Source organism: Myxocyprinus asiaticus, chromosome 1 (assembly GCF_019703515.2).
Source record: "Myxocyprinus asiaticus isolate MX2 ecotype Aquarium Trade chromosome 1, UBuf_Myxa_2, whole genome shotgun sequence".
NCBI classification, from domain to species: Eukaryota; Metazoa; Chordata; class Actinopteri; order Cypriniformes; family Catostomidae; genus Myxocyprinus; species Myxocyprinus asiaticus.
The window spans coordinates 49,390,594-49,410,070 of NC_059344.1; the positions used below are offsets into that span (position 1 = coordinate 49,390,594).

Here is a 19,477-nt window from a genome sequence, read left to right on the forward strand (position 1 = left end):
TTTTTTAGTGCATTTTGCTTTATGATGAGTGTCATTTTGTGGTTCAGTGTCAAAATCCATGTCATTCAAATCTCTGGTAATACTTTGTTTTCATTCAAGCATATGTTGTTCTGTCTTTTCCCCTCCCTTTCTCCTCCACTTCCCCTTTCTCTCAACTCATTCCAGTCTCGGATGGAGGACCGGCTGGACAGGCTGGACGATGCGATTCACGTCCTCCGGAACCACGCGGTGGGCTCCACTGCCGCCCTGTCTAGCGACATCCACAGCTTGTTGGGACAAGCACACAACGGGGCAATCGCAGCCATTGGCGCCAACTTTCCTGCTTCCGGATTGGTTGCCAGCCGAACAGCACCTATGGTAATGACAACTTTCCCCTTATGAGGAAACTTTGTTATTATTTGTTTCAGTGCCTGCTGAATGTTTAAACCTTTCAAGTTCAAAGCCCCTTACATTTATTAGAGGCATGAGAAAGAGAGAAAAGCATGTTTTTTTTTCATTGTGCCTCTCCAAAACAGAGTTGAGCCACCTGTTTAAAATGAAGTCTTAACTATTTTCCACTGAGAGCACTGGAACTTAAACCCACATATTTTCCGCAAGCGTAATGGCTAAACCGAAGCTCATTCTCCCTCCGTGAGCTGCGTTCCACTGGCTGAATGGGAAAAGCAGTCACAGTAGAATCTAGTAGATCAGTGCCGGTCTGGAAGATATTTCCGCACACAAGCGCTCCTTACTGGGGCTGTGGGGACCGGCTTGATGTGAGACTTGCTTAAACCAATGTGCTCTGTATCTCCCCCACCATCCCAGGACATTAATTCTCTTCTACAGAAAGATTTGTGCACAGCTGTAGAGCAGGAACAACCCAGAGAGTGGTTTTCCCTTCCGTTTCCCAATAATAGGAAACCATCGTGGCCATTTTTTGTCTTGTATTTGGATAAAAATTTCAGGGTAACATTTTACCATAAGAGTCCATTTATTAACATTAGTTAATCCATAAGGTATCATGAATAAACAATGAAAATGTTTATTTTTTTACTGCATTTATTCATCTTGGTTTACATTAATTAATAAAAATACAATTGTTCATTGTTAGTTCATGTTAGTTTAGAGTGTGTTAACTGATATTAACAAATACATTAGATTTTTGGGAGAAAATAACATTTAATTTAAAAAAATTTAAAAAGTCTCTCATCCTCCTTGCTAGGGGTTCTTATCTAAACTTGTATTACTGCACTTGTGTTACTACTGCCTCCCTAGGATGATTCACTTCTGTTGTTCTCCTCATTTGTAAGTCGCTTTGGATAAAAGCATCTGCTAAATGAATAAATGTAAATGTACATTTTAAAACTATTTTAGTTGAAATTAACATTAACCAAGATTAATAAATGCTGTAAAAGTATTGTTTATTGTTAGTTCATGTTTACTAATGTTGTTAGCTAATGTTAAAAACTGGAACGTTATTGTGTTACCAACTTCAGATTAACATTACATTTCTTTTTTTCTTAGGCTAGTTTGCCCAAAAAGGAAAATTCTGTCATCATTTACTCACCCTCATGTTGTTCCAAACCTGTATTAATGGTGACCGCTTTATTAACTTTCTTTGCATTTTTTTATCTATTCAGTAAAAGTGATTATGGACAGGGGCAGTCCCTTACTTTCTGCTGAACATTTCCTCTAATGATTTAGACAATAAAAAAATGTCATATGAATTTGGAACAACATAAAGGTGAATAAATGCGGTCAAATTTGTAATTTTTGGGTGACGTATCCCTTTCATTTCACTTGCTCTCTAGTGAAATAATGCAGACGTCTTTGTTTTTGACCAAAGACAAAAGCAACATGTAAAAAAAAGTTCCAATCTAAAATTTTGCTTCGCCGCAAAAATGACCTTCCTCTCTGTTATTCTGTTTGCAAAATTGATTGACTGTGTTTGTCCAAAGTTATCTAATGAAAAACCCAGCGCTCTAATATATAGTTTCAGTCGGCCAATAAATGTCTGGAATGCTTTGTCACGTTAAAGCATATATTGAACTGTGTATTGACGGCATAATGTGCAAACAGAAAAATTCATTTTGTATAACTGGTCGGGTCAACACTGAATATCTTTCTAATAGATTTGCCGTATTCACACCAGTCATGCAACTCTGTGTGCCAATAATAATTCATGGCCTTATGTAAATGAAACACATTTAGAAATCTAAATAAAACTGCATCTCTTCACACCACTCTAACAGCTCTTCTTTGTGGCAACAGTCATTTATAGCCTTATAGCCTACTGTAAATGAAACACATGGACTCTTACAGCTCTGGTTTATCGCACAATGACAAGTGAGTTTTATGAATATTTTGGCTTGGACACATCATATTTTCAGTCATGGTGAACTGAGGTCCATTTTACTCAAGCAAATGAGAAGAGATATTGGTGCAAAATGACAGACAGTTTGTAGTGAACAGTGTTGTCGGGTCCCTCTTCTGTGGGAGCCATTACACTGCTGTCAGTGTGCTATGTGTTCATACACACACAAACAGAGCTCTGTGAAAGTGTCTCAGCCCGAACGCACACTCAGACAAGGTTCTGATTCAGCCCTCCCAGCGTGCTTTTATTTTGGTGCACTCTTTTCTCTTTCTGTCTCCCTCTTATCTTTTTTTCCCTCCTCTTTCTTAACAACTCAGGAAATCTGACGCTTTAGTCGTGTGTGTGTGTGTGTGTGTGTCTGAGCGCCTCAGCTGTATGGTAATCAAGCCCAGACAGGAAAATGGCCGCCTTCTTTGGTCGGCATCCCCCTCCTCCGCTCCTCTTCTGCCACAGACAAAGAATTATTTGGACACCTGTTGAGAGTGGTGCTGAGATTAGAGCGTGGGGGAAGGGGGTTTGGGGCTGGGCGGCCCGGAGGTTAACAGAGGCCAACAGTGACTTAGGAACGCATTCCTGAAGGAAAAGCGAGGGAAAAGACATCTCCTCCCCCATTTCATCCCTTTCTATGCCCCCCCTGCTCTTCCTTCTCCATGACTCCCAATCCTGTTGCTACTCAGAAAGGAAACTAGATCGCAGGCTAACGTGTGTAGTGAGAAGGGTAGTGTGGCAGACAGTCAGAGAGGGGCTGCGATGGTTTCTTCTCCACTGCTTGGCTGATCGCATGTCAAGAGCTTGATCAAATCCAGATGTGTTTGGAAGCCACCAATGCCAAATGCTGGTGAAACTGTTGCTGTATCCATATGTAAATAAGTCATTTTGTTTGGATGGAAACTAAGTATGCTGATAAATGGTATCTGAGTGTCCATTTCAAAATAATAGTGCAAAATCAATCTTTAAAGTCACATGAAATCAAAATCGATCCTGTTTACTTTCTTGATTGTAATCTTATATCAAAATTTGTTAACTTGCTCCATCTCTGAAACAAATTTAAGCGCAGCATAGTTCTAGCGGGAAGACTAGCAGCTGTACATCATCGCACCATTAGCTAGGTAACTCCTAGCCAATCACATGTTAGCCAGTGCTTTATAAGTCTGCTCACAAACTATCACATTGCTGTTTCAGTGTGCTAACACGGCAACCTCCACCACCCCACCACCACCAGTTGAGTCCCGACCTGCACGGGGGCAGGCTCCTCACCGCTGCCTCCTGTCTCCAGCAGGATATGACGGTTCCGAGTACAACTTCTTCGGACCGCCAGACGGGGCTTACGCCAAAGAGAGACATTACATTTCTGTTTTATATTCATCAAATAAATGTCATCTTAAATTTCACTCAATTTGCAAGTCTTCCTGATAGAACTTTCCTTTTCAGATGACATCATCTAGGCACCACTGGCTATTAGTTAATATTAAAGGAATATTCCGGGTTCAGTAGAAGACGAGCTCAGTTGACAGCATTTGTGGCATAAAGTTGATTACCACAACAAAAATCAACTTGTGCTCCCTTGTCTATAAAAAAAGGAAAAAAAATCTAAAGTTACACTGAGGCACTTACAATGGAGGTGAATGGGGCCAATCCGTAAACGTTAGAAAACACATATGACCACAATAAATAAACAATATGCATGTTAACATGATTTTAGTGTGAAACAAATGTATTTATTACAAAGTTATTTCCAATTTGACAGCTTCGTTGCCATGACGACTTAACGCCACAAACTCTAAAACCCTAAAACGACTTTACAGTTCAAATAATACATGAGTTTTAACAGAAGAATTCATGTAAGTGCTTTTATAAAATTACAAGCTTCACATTTCTGCCTTTTAAACCCTCCAAATATTTTCCACATTCACTTCCATTGTAAGTGCCTCACTGTAACCTTGATTTTATTGTGTTTTTTTGTTTGTTTGTTTTTTTAAGAAAAGAAGAGACAGGTCAATCACCATTATGCCACAAATGCTGTTGATTGAGCTTAACTTGTATTGAACCCGGAATATTCCTTTAAAGTATGTTAAATAAGTTAAAGGTGCTGTAGGTGATTTTATCATGGAAAAGCATGCAACAAATTTTCCTACTCCCTTAAAGATATTAATGAAATAAGTGTCCTGAGATATTTCACCGGTCTCTGTGACAGCTGTATACTTTGTAAACAGCAAACAAAAATGTGTCCACAACACTTTTCACCTGTCAATCATTTTGCTCGTTCTCATAGTGTTGTATTTGAAGCAGATCATTGAGGCTATTATTCATAATGTTTGTCAGTTGAGGGCACTGAGGAAACAAACAGTGCTGCTGTTTTGCTAAGTTTGGTCTCGAAATTGTCTTTGGATGGCGGAGTTTTGGAATGAGGGGGTGTGGCTAATTAAACTGCTCTGTCACGTGACAGCTTCAAAACGGCAAAATCGCTCACAGCACCTTTAATTCAGCTTTTTTATAATCTTGCAAATAGTTAATACTGCAATCTGCTGCCATTTAATTTTATTGTAATAAACGCCACAGCAATAATACCAATTAATTGTAGATTTGTAAAGGGGAATTTTGGGTTACATCTCTTGAGGCTGAACATGCACTATAGACTCTACAACCCAACAAAAAAACTCCATTAACGTGGGTGCTGGTGGTCTTTCAGTAGTTTTCCACAACCATAAGCACGGGAACGAATTTTTGGCAAGGGGTGCTGCAGTTTAGGCGGACGATATATACACATGCACCTGCAGCGAGGGCACCAGAGAACCACGTGTCTCCCTGGAGATCATGTCAGAGATCTTATAGTACTGAGATAACAACCTTCACAGTTCTATCGTTGTAGAGAGCGTAACGGTCAACTAGCATTTTACAACAGTTTGCTGATGTTATACAAATGAATGGAAAGAGCCGTAAACTGACACCTTCCGGTCGTAAAATAATCTGTGACTTCTCTTATAAAACAGCAATTTTATCATCATAAACTCCACACATACAGTAGTTCACTCCAAAAGGATTGTTTAGTGTAAAACATGTTGAAGATTAGCAGACAGGTAATTAATTCATTAGAGCTGTTTCCTCACAAAAGCAGTTTATTCAGCGTTGTGAAGCATCTCCTCTATAGACATCCATTCAAAAAGAACAGCCTCTTGTTTCCTCCATAGAACGTCTATGGAACGGCCGCGTTACGCTAATCTATGCTAACCTTGTAGGCTTTCCTATCAGAAGGGCTTTGATCATGTCTATTATCGTACACACACACACACAATACGCAATGGAATGTTTTCACCAGCAATTAAGTCATTCAGTAAGCCAGCCAATGCATTAGTTACATTCTACATTCCAGTATTATAATCAGTCATAGTGAAAGTTTCAAGTGTTGCATCAAACTACTCCTCTTTCTTAATTAAATCACAACAATGTCATATTATTTAGTAAAAGAATAAAAGCAATCTAAATAATGAGCTCCAATACGTTTAAATACATAAAATATGAAGCTTGCAGAATGGCCGAGCACCGCTGTCCCATTGTGTGCAAAGTGTTTCAATTACATTTACATTCAGCTACTGTACAGGGATCAGTAAGTGAGAAAACAACAACACAAGCGATTTATGGTAAACACAATCAAACACCAGAAGATGAAGTTAGGGAGTCAGTTCGTTGATCAGCTGAGGTTTAAGTGCTATCCAACCATGGCGATGAAACATGAGAATACTAGAGCTCTTACCTGTACTGTTTTTTTTTAAATTATTAATATTATGATTATTAAACATTTCAAAGGATGAGCTTATACAATACTCTTATGAAAAAAAATTGGAGGATTAATTTGTTTTTAATTCATATAAATTGTAATATTACACTACAATAACGCAATTTAATTGTAATTTATTGTCAGATTAATGTTTAATTGTTAACAGTCACTTTTTTTTGTTTTTGTGCAAATAAAAGGGATAAAGGGAGAATAAAAAGTTCACTAGTATCCATCACAAGGGCTCTTTTCAGTTCGGCAGAGCCCTGCCCACAAGCAAACGGGACACAATTTTTATTAACAATAAATGACAGATATACTGAAAGCAAAACTTGTATTATATATACTGCATAAATACAAATAAATATATGAAATCTCGTTGATACTGTTTTCCAGTTTTGCTCACTGAAGCACCCCCCTCCTCCGCCTTTGTCCACAACTGACTACAAACATGCATTTCGGTCTGGCTCCATTCTGATATGGAACACTTTTAAAGTGTAAAATAAAATAAAATGTAAATACCCAAAAAAATTGATCGCATTGAATATTCTGTTTTACTCTTTAAATGCATGACATTACGGAAATAAAATTGGTTGACTTTAATGTTCTCAAGTGACCTGATGTTTGGCACTATGAAACTATGTTTGGCTTTGAAACAGAAAGCTTTCTTCCACTACTAACACTTAAGTCCAATATTTCCTGAAAAGGTATGGCATCCAGTCCTCTGTCGAATGATAGATTGATGCCTCTCAAAGTATAGACCTATGCTTTCAAAATGAAAAGCAAAGAAAACAATATGAAAGTCTTTTTTGTGGAACAGAGTTAGAACTCCGGAGTGAAGTGCTGTGTGTCTCTGAGTGCGAATTTGAGGCTGTGAAGGTCATTCTTTGTAGTGTGTATACCTCACAGTCTTTCAGAAAGGGAGGTCACACTCTACAGTAGGAACACAGAGACTCTCTTAGCTTTGATGTCCAAGATCTGTCTCTTACCCCGATTTAATGTAAATCACTTTTGTTCTCTCGGATCAGATGGCTTCATGATCAGAGGGACTCTTGATGTTTTGCTCTGTTCTCTGCATCATGTATTTATGGCTATCTGTTCTGACAGGGCTCCGTTCACCGCGAAGAGGGCGTCAGCCTGAACAACAACCATGCTGGATTGCAGGCCAGTGCGGGGCCCACTTCCAGCTCAGAGCTGAACCACCAGGCAGACACTTTCAGAGGTTTGAAAGCTTTTAATCATTGTTTTATTTTTGTCCCAATGTCGACTTGATGTCTACTTGGCACTTGTTAACATTTGCATCAAGTTGTATGCTGCATCTTCAGTAATGATTCATAAACAATGTTCTGACTGTGTTTGATGTCCTTAAAACAAGTCACAAAACATTACCCTGTATATTTAAAGCATTAAGCCCATCTTTGTGCTTTGGTTGTATGACAGGACTCGCTAGCAGTCTGGCTAGCCAAGTGGCTTCTCCTCTGGAGTTGAAGGTCGAGAATCAAGAAAAAGACGACATGCACGACAACCACTCCTCTGACGACTTCAAATCAGATGACGAGAGTGATAAAAGGGATATGAAGGGAACAAGAGGAGGGACTCGAACAAGGCAAGGCACTTACTTGCATGTGGAGCACGCAGAGTTGCTGTCTATGTAGAGCATTCCAAATCGATCACTCCATGACAGTTAGCATGTTGCCTTAGAAGGCAGCTGCCTATGTTTTGGAACAGAGCTATTGCCATTCTGAATTGTCTGAGGCAACATTGTTCCTCCATATTGTCTGACATGTCTGAATTGTTCTGCAGCAGTATCAATGAAGACGAGGACTTGAACCCCGAGCAGAAGGCAGAACGCGAACGTGAGAGGAGGATGGCCAACAATGCCCGCGAGCGGCTGCGGGTTCGAGACATCAATGAGGCATTTAAAGAACTGGGCCGCATGTGTCAGCTGCATCTAAAGAGCGAGAAGCCCCAGACCAAACTGCTCATTCTCCACCAGGCCGTCGCCGTCATTCTCAGCCTCGAACAGCAAGTCAGAGGTCAGACACTGCTCTAATGCACTCATGTTTATATCAATCTCTTCCTGAGCCGTTCAACAGTTCTCAGAGTAGCTGGTTTCATAAGGCTTCATAAGAGAATAAAAGCTTCTCAGAGTTTGAGGGTGTGATTATGAAATATATATACACAAACCAGTACTGCTTTTTTATTGTATAAACAAGCAACAGTAAGCACTGCATCAAGGGAAATACAGGGGAAAATACACAAAGTTATGAACAAAGTGTTGGAAAAGAAAAACAGTAAAGATAAATATTCATTATAAAATGTCAAATGAAAATAAAAATAGGTAACAGCAGTGCCTAATCAGACAGATTGCCTTAGAAATGTAATTTTTTTGCATTATTTATTGCACAGTATGAAACATTTTAACCAAGAAGACTTCAAATTTGGAGAATAAATCAAGACATTTGTTCTTATTAATTAAATCTTTATACTTTAAATTGAAAAAATGTGAATAACGTTTAACAGTGTGGTTATTACTTGAAAAATAAGTAATGTATATATCTTTCAATGACAAGATGAACTTACATTTTCTAATATAAGTGCTCAGATCTTCCCAAAGTGAGTGAGTGTTTACACTCAAAAAACAAATTATGCAACTGTCTTCCTCCTTTTTTCAGTAGTTTTATGCGTGGATTATCAAACTTTTTGATTGGAAGGACCCCAGATTTGAGGATCCCCTTGCAAGAGACCCTCTGTGTGAGAAAAATAGCAAACATTACATTTTAAAGACTTCTTGTTTGCAAAATTAAATACTAAAGCCAAAAGAAATAATTAAAATATTATCTGGTAAATATTTACTACTTATTGAGTTGACAGTGTATATTTCTTATATCGGAGTAATGTTAGATGTATACACCCAAGGAAAAGCATTTTCAAATTAATTCAATTAAAAATGTATATAATAAAATATATTTAATTTTTTTATATTTATATTTATTGTGAAAAGTGCTGTATAAATACGTTTCTAAAAGTATACAATGAAACAGTAAATATTGTTTCAAAGAATCTTTACAGAGAAAAGTGAATTACAACCCTTGTCTCGAACAAATACGATTTTGTTTTTCATAATACATGAAAATAAATGCCAATTAAGTTTTGTTTGTTTTTTATTTCTTACTATTGCTGTCAATACAATAAAAGAAAATCTAGATTAATTTATGAATGGTATTTTTAACGCTTTTTTCCTCGGACCCCCTTGCGGCCCCCTTGAGGGTCTCGGGACCCCAGTTTGGACTCAGTGATAAAAGTGGTAATGTTATGGTGAGGTGTGTGAATTTCCTGTGTGCAGAGAGGAACCTGAACCCCAAAGCAGCCTGCCTTAAGAGAAGGGAGGAGGAGAAGGTATCGGGGGTTTCAGGTGACCCCCAGCAAGCCCACCAGCCTGTGCACCCGGGACTCACAGACACATCCAACCCCATGGGCCATCTGTGAACACTGGCCAGGTAACTTGCACCTAAGATCAGCTCTTCACATACAGTATAGAGAGATATAATACATGCAGGTAGCAAGAGCACAACACCATGAGCCTAGCTCCTTCCTATTGCTGAGACTGATTTAGATTTTATAAGAAAAGTTTAGTTATATGCACACATATTCAGATTGATTGAATATATAGATTGACACAAGTGTGTTATAAGACAAGAGAGTTATAAGCATTGTCTTCATCTTTCCCTCACTTTTAGATCAAATGGATCATGATGGCGTGTGTTAGACAGAGTCGGTCACCTTGCTTTCCACGGGCGGACAGGACTCACAGTTTGTGAGACAGATTTGAGAAGACAGACCAATCGAAGCAAAATTCCACCGATTAGCAATCCTGAGATAGAAGAAAATTAACAAATGCCCAGCTCCCTGTGAAGACACCACATATCAATAAGCAAATTTCTGCCCACCGGAGAAAAACAAAATCAAGCATAAAAGCCCCTTAGCACATATCACTGTCTGCAAGCTGTGGTCCGCAGCTGTACAATCAGAGACTGTCGCCACCCACTCCACCCTGTACGTGGAAGTTGCCTTGTGCCTAAACTGAATTGACGAATGCATTGTAACAGAAATTTGTTTTTTGTTTTTTTTAGTTGTATTTTTTATTTTTTATTTATTATGTTACTGAGCTGTAAGTCTATGTTTAAAGGGAAAGTTCTGACATTGCTTTGAGAAGCTGGTGGTGTTTCAGTAGATCTGCAGTTTGTCCATCACATTAGAGTTGTGTGCTGTGTGCACTCTCTCTCGTGTCTCGTGTCTGTGGAAGGGCCTCTCCGCTCAAACATCTACTCTATGAGATTAATATATTTTATCACGCTTAGATCAAATTCCATGCCCTCGAAAGAATTTGATGGTATTTGAACTTTCAAAGACTCAAGGGTCCCTTTTTGTCTAGCATAAAAAAGAAGAAATAATATATTATTTATATTTATCGTACATTCATTCCGCAAATTACAGCATGAGAAGCCAAAACTACCTAATTCTTTTATTATGTACGTTGATAGTGTAGCGAGGAGTCCTCATCACAGACAGAAGTTTAAGAGAGGGAATGAGTGAGGCGGGATGGGATCAACCCTGTGCATGTTTGGCCGGATTCCCTGTGTTGTGGAAATGATGGTGGAACGGCAAACTCTGGCTTTACTGAAAGGTCAAAGATCCAACACAAGCTAACATGTTCATAGTCATTAGTAAGCAGTTTGGAAAGAGAAAGCAGAATGTTTCAAAACCCCAGCATTCCCTGCATACTTCTTAGTGTCTTAAATGGGAAAGGGGACACGATCTCGTTCTTTTGATTCCTTTGCCGTATAGTGTTAAGGGTAAAGAGAAATGACCGATTTCTGATGCATTTTGTTTGTATTCAAATGTTACATAATTTGGTCTCTGTTTTGTTTGGACAGCCGTGGTAATTCCGAGGGCATCTGTACTGAGGAATCTCTGATAGACATTTAGCCTGCATCTAAGGTGTTAGACATGGCACTGTTTGAGAAGAGTTGGGTTTTAAACGATGACCATTACTTTACCTGGCCTGAATTGGAGTTTTGCTTTATGTTCTTTTTTCTAAAACCATTAACAATAAAAACATAAAATAAAAAAGAAAGAAAAATAAAGAAAATAAACTCAAAGTAACCACATGTTATATGTTTATTTGTTATTGTATACAAAGCATTTCTCTAGGCTTCATAGTAAAGCGTATAATTGTCGTGAGAAAATTGAAGGATGTTCTAAGTTACTTAGAGTGGCTTTGTCTTTCCCCCCTTGCATTGAAGTACTTGATACTTGATCAGCAGAATGTGAGTGCAATGTCTGTTAGATAAAGAGAAGCTCTTTGAATTAAAATGCTGTGAATCATCAAGCTCAGCAAACAGTGGAAATTATCGAACAAGAATCAGGATTTTCTCTGACATTCTTTTTTTTTAAATCTGAACAGAGGAGTCACAACTTTCATTTTGTAATGTATAGTTTTTTCATTATGACCAAAAAAGTTTTTTTGTTTTTTTTCCAAAAACATTTTCTTTTTCTTCCCTGTCTGTTGTTGTCTTCCATGCATTCACACCAGTGCAAAAAGTCTGCCACATTCTAATATGAATCACTCCCTGAATTACAAAGTCAAAAGAACAAAAACTTACGGAAACATATATCATAAAATTTCAGAATATCAGCATTAATTTCCAACGGTGTTTTCTCTTATTCGTTGTTTCGTGGAGAGTTACCTTACTTAACAAAAATTATTGTGAAATCCACTAGTCTTTGTGGCCTTGTTATACATTTCAGTATTCAAGAGCTTGTATTTTTGCCTGCTGAAAATTTATCGAGGTTATGAGTCATCTCTTTGTTTATTGTTTTGTTTTCCCTGTTTTTTCTCTTTTCCTTGTTTTCTGTGTTCTGTTTTTCCTCTGTTGGATATGTTAGATTTTGCTGTATGCCCTGATGCTTTCCCTCATAACAAGAAAAAAACTATGAAAAGGATAAAAAAAAAACTACAAAAAAAACATTTGGCTTATTTTTCACTATAGTTAGTCTTTTATACAATAATATTGTAAGAACATTTCTTGAACTCTAAATATTACTCTTTCTAGATTTTTGAAATCAAAAGTTTTGAGTAAAAATTTTCTTACTTTATTTTACTATATTAGATAGTAAAAAAAAAAAAATGTACGGTTATTTACCATAACCTGTCCATTACTATAAAAAAGATTATTGATAGCATCTTAAGAACATAAGTAGGATTGTAGCTCGCAGTCTAGTACATATGGGGTATTGTACGAGCTCGATGTTCCAGAAGATGTGCTCTCCATCTATGTCTCTAGTCTGTATTGTTGGTTGATGAAAGATTTGTACCCATGTCAAAATTCAAGGTATTGTCAATGCACATCAGAAAACCAGCAGTAAGAAGTTGAATTCTTTTTTTCTGTTTCTGTAACAGAAAACACAATATGTATATAACATTTATGTAGTAATAAATGTGCCATCTTTTTTTTTAATCCCGTTGTATGTGTGTTTATTCCCCTCCTACAGTGATTGTTTCTTATCCTCTCGTTTAACTCTCCTATATTGTCTTAAGCTTAAACTGCACCCTCCTTTTGTCCTTTGGGTAATTTTTGACCCATATTGAAAACCATTCAAAATGCAAGAGGCACAAAAGACCCCTCTTAAAGAAAAACAGTTTTATTGTAGTCCCAAAGTGTATTGAGGGTTGATATACAGTATACTGAATTTAATGGAGTAACATAATATTATAAAGAAGATTAAAAACTTTGCAAACATTGGCCAAGGATGTCTCAATTTAAGTTTATTTCAGTCACTTTTGGCATTTTATAATGTCTTAAATACAACTATTTTTTTTATTTTTTTTATTTTTTTAGAAAATGAACAGTGCACATTTTAGTTAGAGGTAAAATTTTACTAGATGTCTATTTCACAAATGAATCTCTATTGCATTTTCCAGCAGTCAAAATGGGCCCAGTTTGCACATCCATTGCAACTAATGCATTCCTTCCCACTAATGTCCAAAAAGTAAACAAAAACTAAACAAAGTTTACTTAAGATTATATTTTTATAGTGTTTAAACAGAGTTTACACTAATGTTAAAAAGAACATCTCATCTCTGTAGGTCCATACAATGTAAGTGCAATGCAATGCAAGTGAATGGTGACCAGAACTCCAAAGGTCCAAAAATTACATAAAGGAGGCATAAAAGTAATCCTGTGTTTAAATCCATGTCTTCTGGAGCAATATGATAGGTGTGGGTGAGAAACAGATCAATATTTAAGTCCTTTTTTACTATCAATCTTCACTTTTGACTAGCCCCAGCCTGTAGGTGGCTGAATGTTAAAAAGTGAAAGTCCCTTCAACACCAGCATGTGGAAGTGTAAGTGTATATTTACATTTTGAAAAGGACTGAAATATTGATCTGTTTCTTACCCATACCTATCATATTGCTTCAGAAGATATACAGTTGTGCTCAAAAGTTTGCATACCCTGGCAAAATATTTTACATTTTGGCATTGATTTTGAAAATATGACTGATCATGAAACAAAAAAAGGATAGTGATCATATTAAGCCATTTATCATCACATAGTTGTCTGGCTCCTTTTTAAATCATAATGATAACAGAAATCACACAAATGGCCCTGATCAAAAGTTTACATACCCTTGAATGTGACACACACAGGTTTAAATGGCAATTAAAGGTTAATTTCCCACACCTGTGGCTTTTTAAATTGCAGTTAGTGTCTGTGTATAAATAGTCAATGAGTTTGTTAGCTCTCACGTGGATGCACTGAGCAGGCTAGATACTGAGCCATGGGGAGCAGAAAAGAACTGTCAAAAGACCTGCATAACAAGGTAATGGAACTTTATAAAGATTGAAAAGGATATAAAAGGATATCCAAAGCCTTGAAAACGCCGGTCAGTACTGTTCAATCACTTAAGAAGTGGAAAATGTGGGTATCTCTTGATACCAAGCCACGGTCAGGTAGACCAAGAAAGATTTCAGCCACAACTGCCAGAAGAATTGTCCGGGATACAAAGAAAAACCCACAGGTAACCTCAGGAGAAATACAGGCTGCTCTGGAAAAAGACGGTGTGGTTGTTTCAAGGAGCACAATACGACAATACTTGAACAAAAATGAGCTGTATCGTCGAGTTGCCAGAAAGAAGCCTTTATTGCACCAATGCCACAAAAAAGCCTGGTTACAATATGCCCGACAAGACCTTGACATGCCTCACAGCTTCTGGCACACTGTAATTTGGAGTGATGAGACCAAAATAGAGCTTTATGGTCACAACCATAAGCACTATGTTTGGAGAGGGGTCAACAAGGCCTATAGTGAAAAGAATACCATCCCCACTGTGAAGCATGGTGGTGGCTCACTGATGTTTTGGGGGTGTGTGAGCTCTAAAGGCATGGGGAATCTTGTGAAAATTGATGGCAAGATGAATGCAAAATGTTATCAGAAAATACTGGTAGACAATTTGCATTCTTCTGCACGAAAGCTGCGCATGGGACGCTCTTGGACTTTCCAGCACAACAATCACCCTAAGCACAAGGCCAAGTTGACCCTCCAGTGGTTACAGCAGAAAAGGTTGAAGGTTCTGGAGTGGCCATCACAGTCACCTGACCTTAATATCATCGAGCTACTCTGGGGAGATCTCAAACGTGCAGTTCATGCAAGATGACCAAAGACTTTGCATGACCTGGAGGCAATTTGCCAAGACGAATGGGCAGCTATACCACCTGCAAGAATTTGGGGCCGCATAGACAACTATTACAAAAGACTGCACGCTGTCATTGATGCTAAAGGGGGCAATACACAGTATTAAGAACTAAGGGTATGCAGACTTTTGAACAGGGGTAATTTCATTTTTTTCTTTGTTGCCATGTTTTGTTTTATGATTGTGCCATTCTGTTATAACCTACAGTTGAATATGAATCCCATAAGAAATAAAAGAAATGTGTTTTGCCTGCTCAATCATGTTTTCTTTAAAAATGGTACATATATTACCAATTCTCCAAGGGTATGCAAACTTTTGAGCATAACTGTAGATTTATTTATTGGAGTCTTATATATTACTTTTATACTGCCTTTTGGGACTTCAGCGGTCTGGTCACCATTCACATGCATTGTGAGGACCAACAGAGTTGAAATATTCTTTTAAAAATCTTCGTTTATGTTTTGCAGAAGAAAGAAAGTCATATACATCTGGGGTGGCATGAGGGTGAGTAAATGATGAGAGAATTTAATTTCCCTTTAATTTCACTCAAATATGAGTCCATTTCAAATTATTTTTAAATATATTGTGTTCTGCTATGGTACCCCAAACACTTTTTTTCTTAACAAATTGCTCTGAGTATACTCACTGAGCACTTTATTAGGAACACTATACTAATACTGGGTAGAGCCTCTCTTTGCTCTGAAAACAGCCTGAGTTCTTCATGGCATGGATTTTGCAAGATGTTGGAAACATTCCTTTGAGATTCTGGTCCATGTTGACATGATTACATCACGCAGTTTCTGCAGATTTGCCAGCTGCATATTCATGCTGTGAATCTCTTGTTCTACCACATCCCAAAGGTGTTCTATTTGATTCAGATCCGGTGACTGGGAAGGCCACAAAAGAACAGTGAACTCATCGTCATGTTCATGAAACCAGTTTGAGATGACTTTTGCTTTGTGACAGAAATACTCAAACCAGCACTTCTGGAACCAACAATAATCCCACGGTCTGAGATCAAATTTTTTCCCCCATTCTGGTGGTAGATGTGAACAGTAACTGAAGCTCCTGACTCGTATCTTCATGATTTTATGTGTTGCACTGCTGCCACATGATTGGCTGATTATATAATCACATGAATAAATAGGTGTACAGGTGTTCCTAATAAAGTGATCGGTGAGTGTAAATTTCAGTTATACTGTAAGGAAATACTATGGAGTGCATTTCTATTTAACTTACAGTGTGAAAACCCTGCTTCATTTATTTCAATATTTTAGAAAGATGTTATTTTGTTTTGCAAAATATATTTGGCTTCACTGTTTTATTGCCTTAATGCTCATTGTCTTTGCAGGGTGAAGACATTTGCTTTAGGGAGTAATTCAGATTTCTGTTAAAAGTTCAACATCTGTCTTTAACTTGACTGAGAGAAAAACATACTTTGTGTGTCTAGTGAATGATCATGGGAAAATAAAAAGCTTGCTGTTCTCTCACTGAAACTCTTTACTGACGCTCTTTCATTTCAGGGTGTGGTCATATTCCCACATATTCCCAGTGTTAATTGACTTTCCTTCCTAATTAAATTATTTTATTTTCCATTTTTGTGTCATTTATGAAAAATGGGAGCACCTGTTTTGTCTCAGTAGTGGTGAATGGTTTACAGCCAGAACATTTCTGCACTATGCAACTTCAACAGTACCTTGTGAAACTCTATTAACGGTTCGTTTTATTTATTTCTCATTTTTCAACTCATCTGTACATTTTCATGCAATGACATCAGTCCTGGCTGTCCAATTAAAAGACTAAACTAAATCCCAGAACTCATCTCCCTGGCTTATACATCTGTCCGAAATTATGTCTCTGTACATGTGTGTGAGAGACAGTTTCTCATTGGATTTGTCCAGTGCTGACAGGTTGGGCCCCAGATCTGTTTTGAGGCAGGAACAGCACTGGAGAAGCAGTTGCTAAATGCTAGAGAGAACTCACCCAATTCAGAAAGACTCTGGAAGAAAAGCTTGTCAGCCTTCTAACACGACACCTCATCTGGAGACAGCTCCAACTCCGCTGACTGGGTGGGAAGGCTTTGTCCCATTTCCTCCCTATATGTCTGTGTGTGTGTGTTTTGTGTGACAGAGTGTGCATATTCCTTTCTGCCTTTATCAAAACCGTGCCCTGGAGTGTTTATTTGCAGTCAACTAGAAAAAACGAGGTTTTTTTTGTGTTTTTTTTTTTATATGTGTGGGACCACCATGTTTGAGAACTAACTTCCTGTGGATCTGGCTGCACAGAGGGACAGCACAGGAAGGGAGTGTCATGGTGGGCCCCTTGACAGGAGCATCTTGGCTTCTTCTGCTGGAATCAAATCAAGCAGGGGCATAGATTCCAGGGGGGATGGGGGTGATGTAACCCAATAATCAAAACAAGTAAGTACAACCCCCCAATACCATGATTAATGGAAACGAGTAAATGCTTCATGCTGCAACCCCCCCCCCCCCCAACCCAAATGTTCAAGCCAAATCTACGCCCTTGTAATCAAGGGTGTTAAGGTTGCCATGCATTGGATCATACATTTGTTGCTGACTCGCTTCCTTTCAGTGATTATTACTTTTGGCTGGACATTTAATGCCTGCAGTCAAGTTCTTAGTAGCAGAACTTAGAAACATTTTCTCATAATATTCTTAAACCATATTCTTCTAAACGGGTACTACTGCAATATTATAAATAATATTTTGTTCTTTGGATAAATGTTCTTTAAAAAAGTAAGCAGTAAAATTATTATAAATATTGAAAACCTTTTTCCACCAAATTGTCACCAACATGCATGTGACCGAAAGTAAATAAATAACAAATTAAACAGAGAAGACCCTTTTAGACCCTCATGAATTATTTTAAAATTACATTTAAAAATCTATTTGTTACTTCTACTAGTGAAGAAATTCACTATTCATAGTCAGTCATGATTAATCCATGACTGGTGTTCAAAAACACGGCTGTTATGAAGATTAAGCAAGTAGTATTACTGATCATGTGATCCAACATTGCAGCCCCCATGAGTGGACCCTCTCCATATAGAATGAAACAGTTTTGGTAAGGTTAATGATATGGCTGGAGTCTTTATCTCATATTAGTGCTTATGACTTTATACATGTGTTTCAAAATTACACATTTTTTATTGCACTTTTTTTTTTTTTTTTTTTTTATGGCCATTTTATGCCTTTATTTGACAGTGAAAGTGGAGAGAGACAGGAAATGTGGAGAAAGAGAAAGGGGAATGACATGCAGCAAATGGTCCAGCCAGCCAGGAATCGAACCAGGGACTTGCTGCTCATGGCATTTGTGCCCTAACCACTCGGTTATTGGGTCACCCAGTATAATTTTTTTTTTTATTAAGAAAAATAATTTAGAGCACCTTTAATTTCTTTGTAGAAATCTGTATAAACATTTTGCAACATGGACAAAAATATTTAATTCTCTTTCTCAGTTTTTAGCATCTTGGACAGCCTCATTTGTCACGGCCCATATCTGAATACCTTTGACTGCACAATGGGCCCTTATTCACGAAACATGAGCGGAATACATTTTTATGTAAATCGTTGATATTCTTAGGTAAATTGTCTAAATTGACTTGAATCGACAATTTACGCAAGAATGTTATTTTTTTTTTTTTTTTTTTTACGAAAAGTGTTCAGTGTTTATTCCGACTGTTATGTTCACATATTTTTCTTTTATTTAAACAATTAAAACTACTTCGCGTCATGCTTCTGAACACCCCTTAAGGTACCTTACCACACTGCCTCTGGTGGCTTGCTTTATTTTAAAATGTCAAGTTATCAAAACAGATTTAAAGAAATACTTGTGGTAAAACAGCCTTCACTCAAACACCTTTACTGTGAGTTATAAAGTTGACAGGCAACCCTTAATGCACAAACTTTACATTTATTACATATTACAGCTGAAAGTGTGAAGCTTTTTGAAAGAGTTAACACACAGCAATGCCTCCATTGCTTGCTATTCACATCAGGGCCCTGGATCCCCAAACAGGACAGACAGCGCTCCCTACTGAATATGATGCAGGGCTTGTCAAACAGAGCTGCTTCTGTCTTTCCTGTAACTCCACACAGCAACAAAACTGAGACTCTGGCCAGTGGAGCAGAGGAGTTCAAGTGTACCCACACATAAAGAAATCAAAACATGGTGGATTTTCAACAAAGGGTGGAGATATCAGGATTTCCACTAAATAGCCACAATTCAGAATGTTCAAAATTGAACTGGAAAGAAAGCTTTTTCCCTTCACATTTTTGGTCCTTGGTTGTGCTCAGGGAGTGAGCACACAGGCAACACAGTAATAAGATCAACGTTTTAATACAGTATATTTTTAAACATTTGCAGGCAGTAGTATCTGCTCTTATTAACTAATTTAAGGGCATTAAACTTATGCAACTGTGAATAAATTGTTAGTAAATAAACATGGTTAATAAATTATTGCCTCTGAAACCATCACCGTGTAGCAAACAAAGAATGTTTCCCTAATGTTAGAGTATGGTTCCCGTATGATTGTTTTTTTGGGAGCCAAATCCTAACGATCTAGGAACGTTCTTTT

The 19,477-nt window shown here is 37.7% G+C and overlaps 1 protein-coding gene across 9 annotated transcripts in view; it reads left to right on the forward strand.

Annotated features, from left to right (window-relative positions):
• Positions 1-12,644, forward strand: part of LOC127442937 (transcription factor 12-like) — a 145,953-nt gene extending 133,309 nt beyond the window's left edge. For all 9 annotated transcript variants that reach the window (XM_051701346.1, XM_051701382.1, XM_051701364.1 and 6 more), the window contains 6 exons: positions 166-357; positions 7,233-7,347; positions 7,566-7,731; positions 7,929-8,161; positions 9,472-9,625; positions 9,866-12,644. In XM_051701346.1, the coding sequence (XP_051557306.1) occupies positions 166-357; positions 7,233-7,347; positions 7,566-7,731; positions 7,929-8,161; positions 9,472-9,614 (849 nt within the window). In that variant the 3' untranslated portion in view covers positions 9,615-9,625; positions 9,866-12,644. The remainder of the gene's footprint in view (positions 1-165; positions 358-7,232; positions 7,348-7,565; positions 7,732-7,928; positions 8,162-9,471; positions 9,626-9,865) is intronic.
• Positions 12,645-19,477: the final 6,833 nt, after the last annotated feature.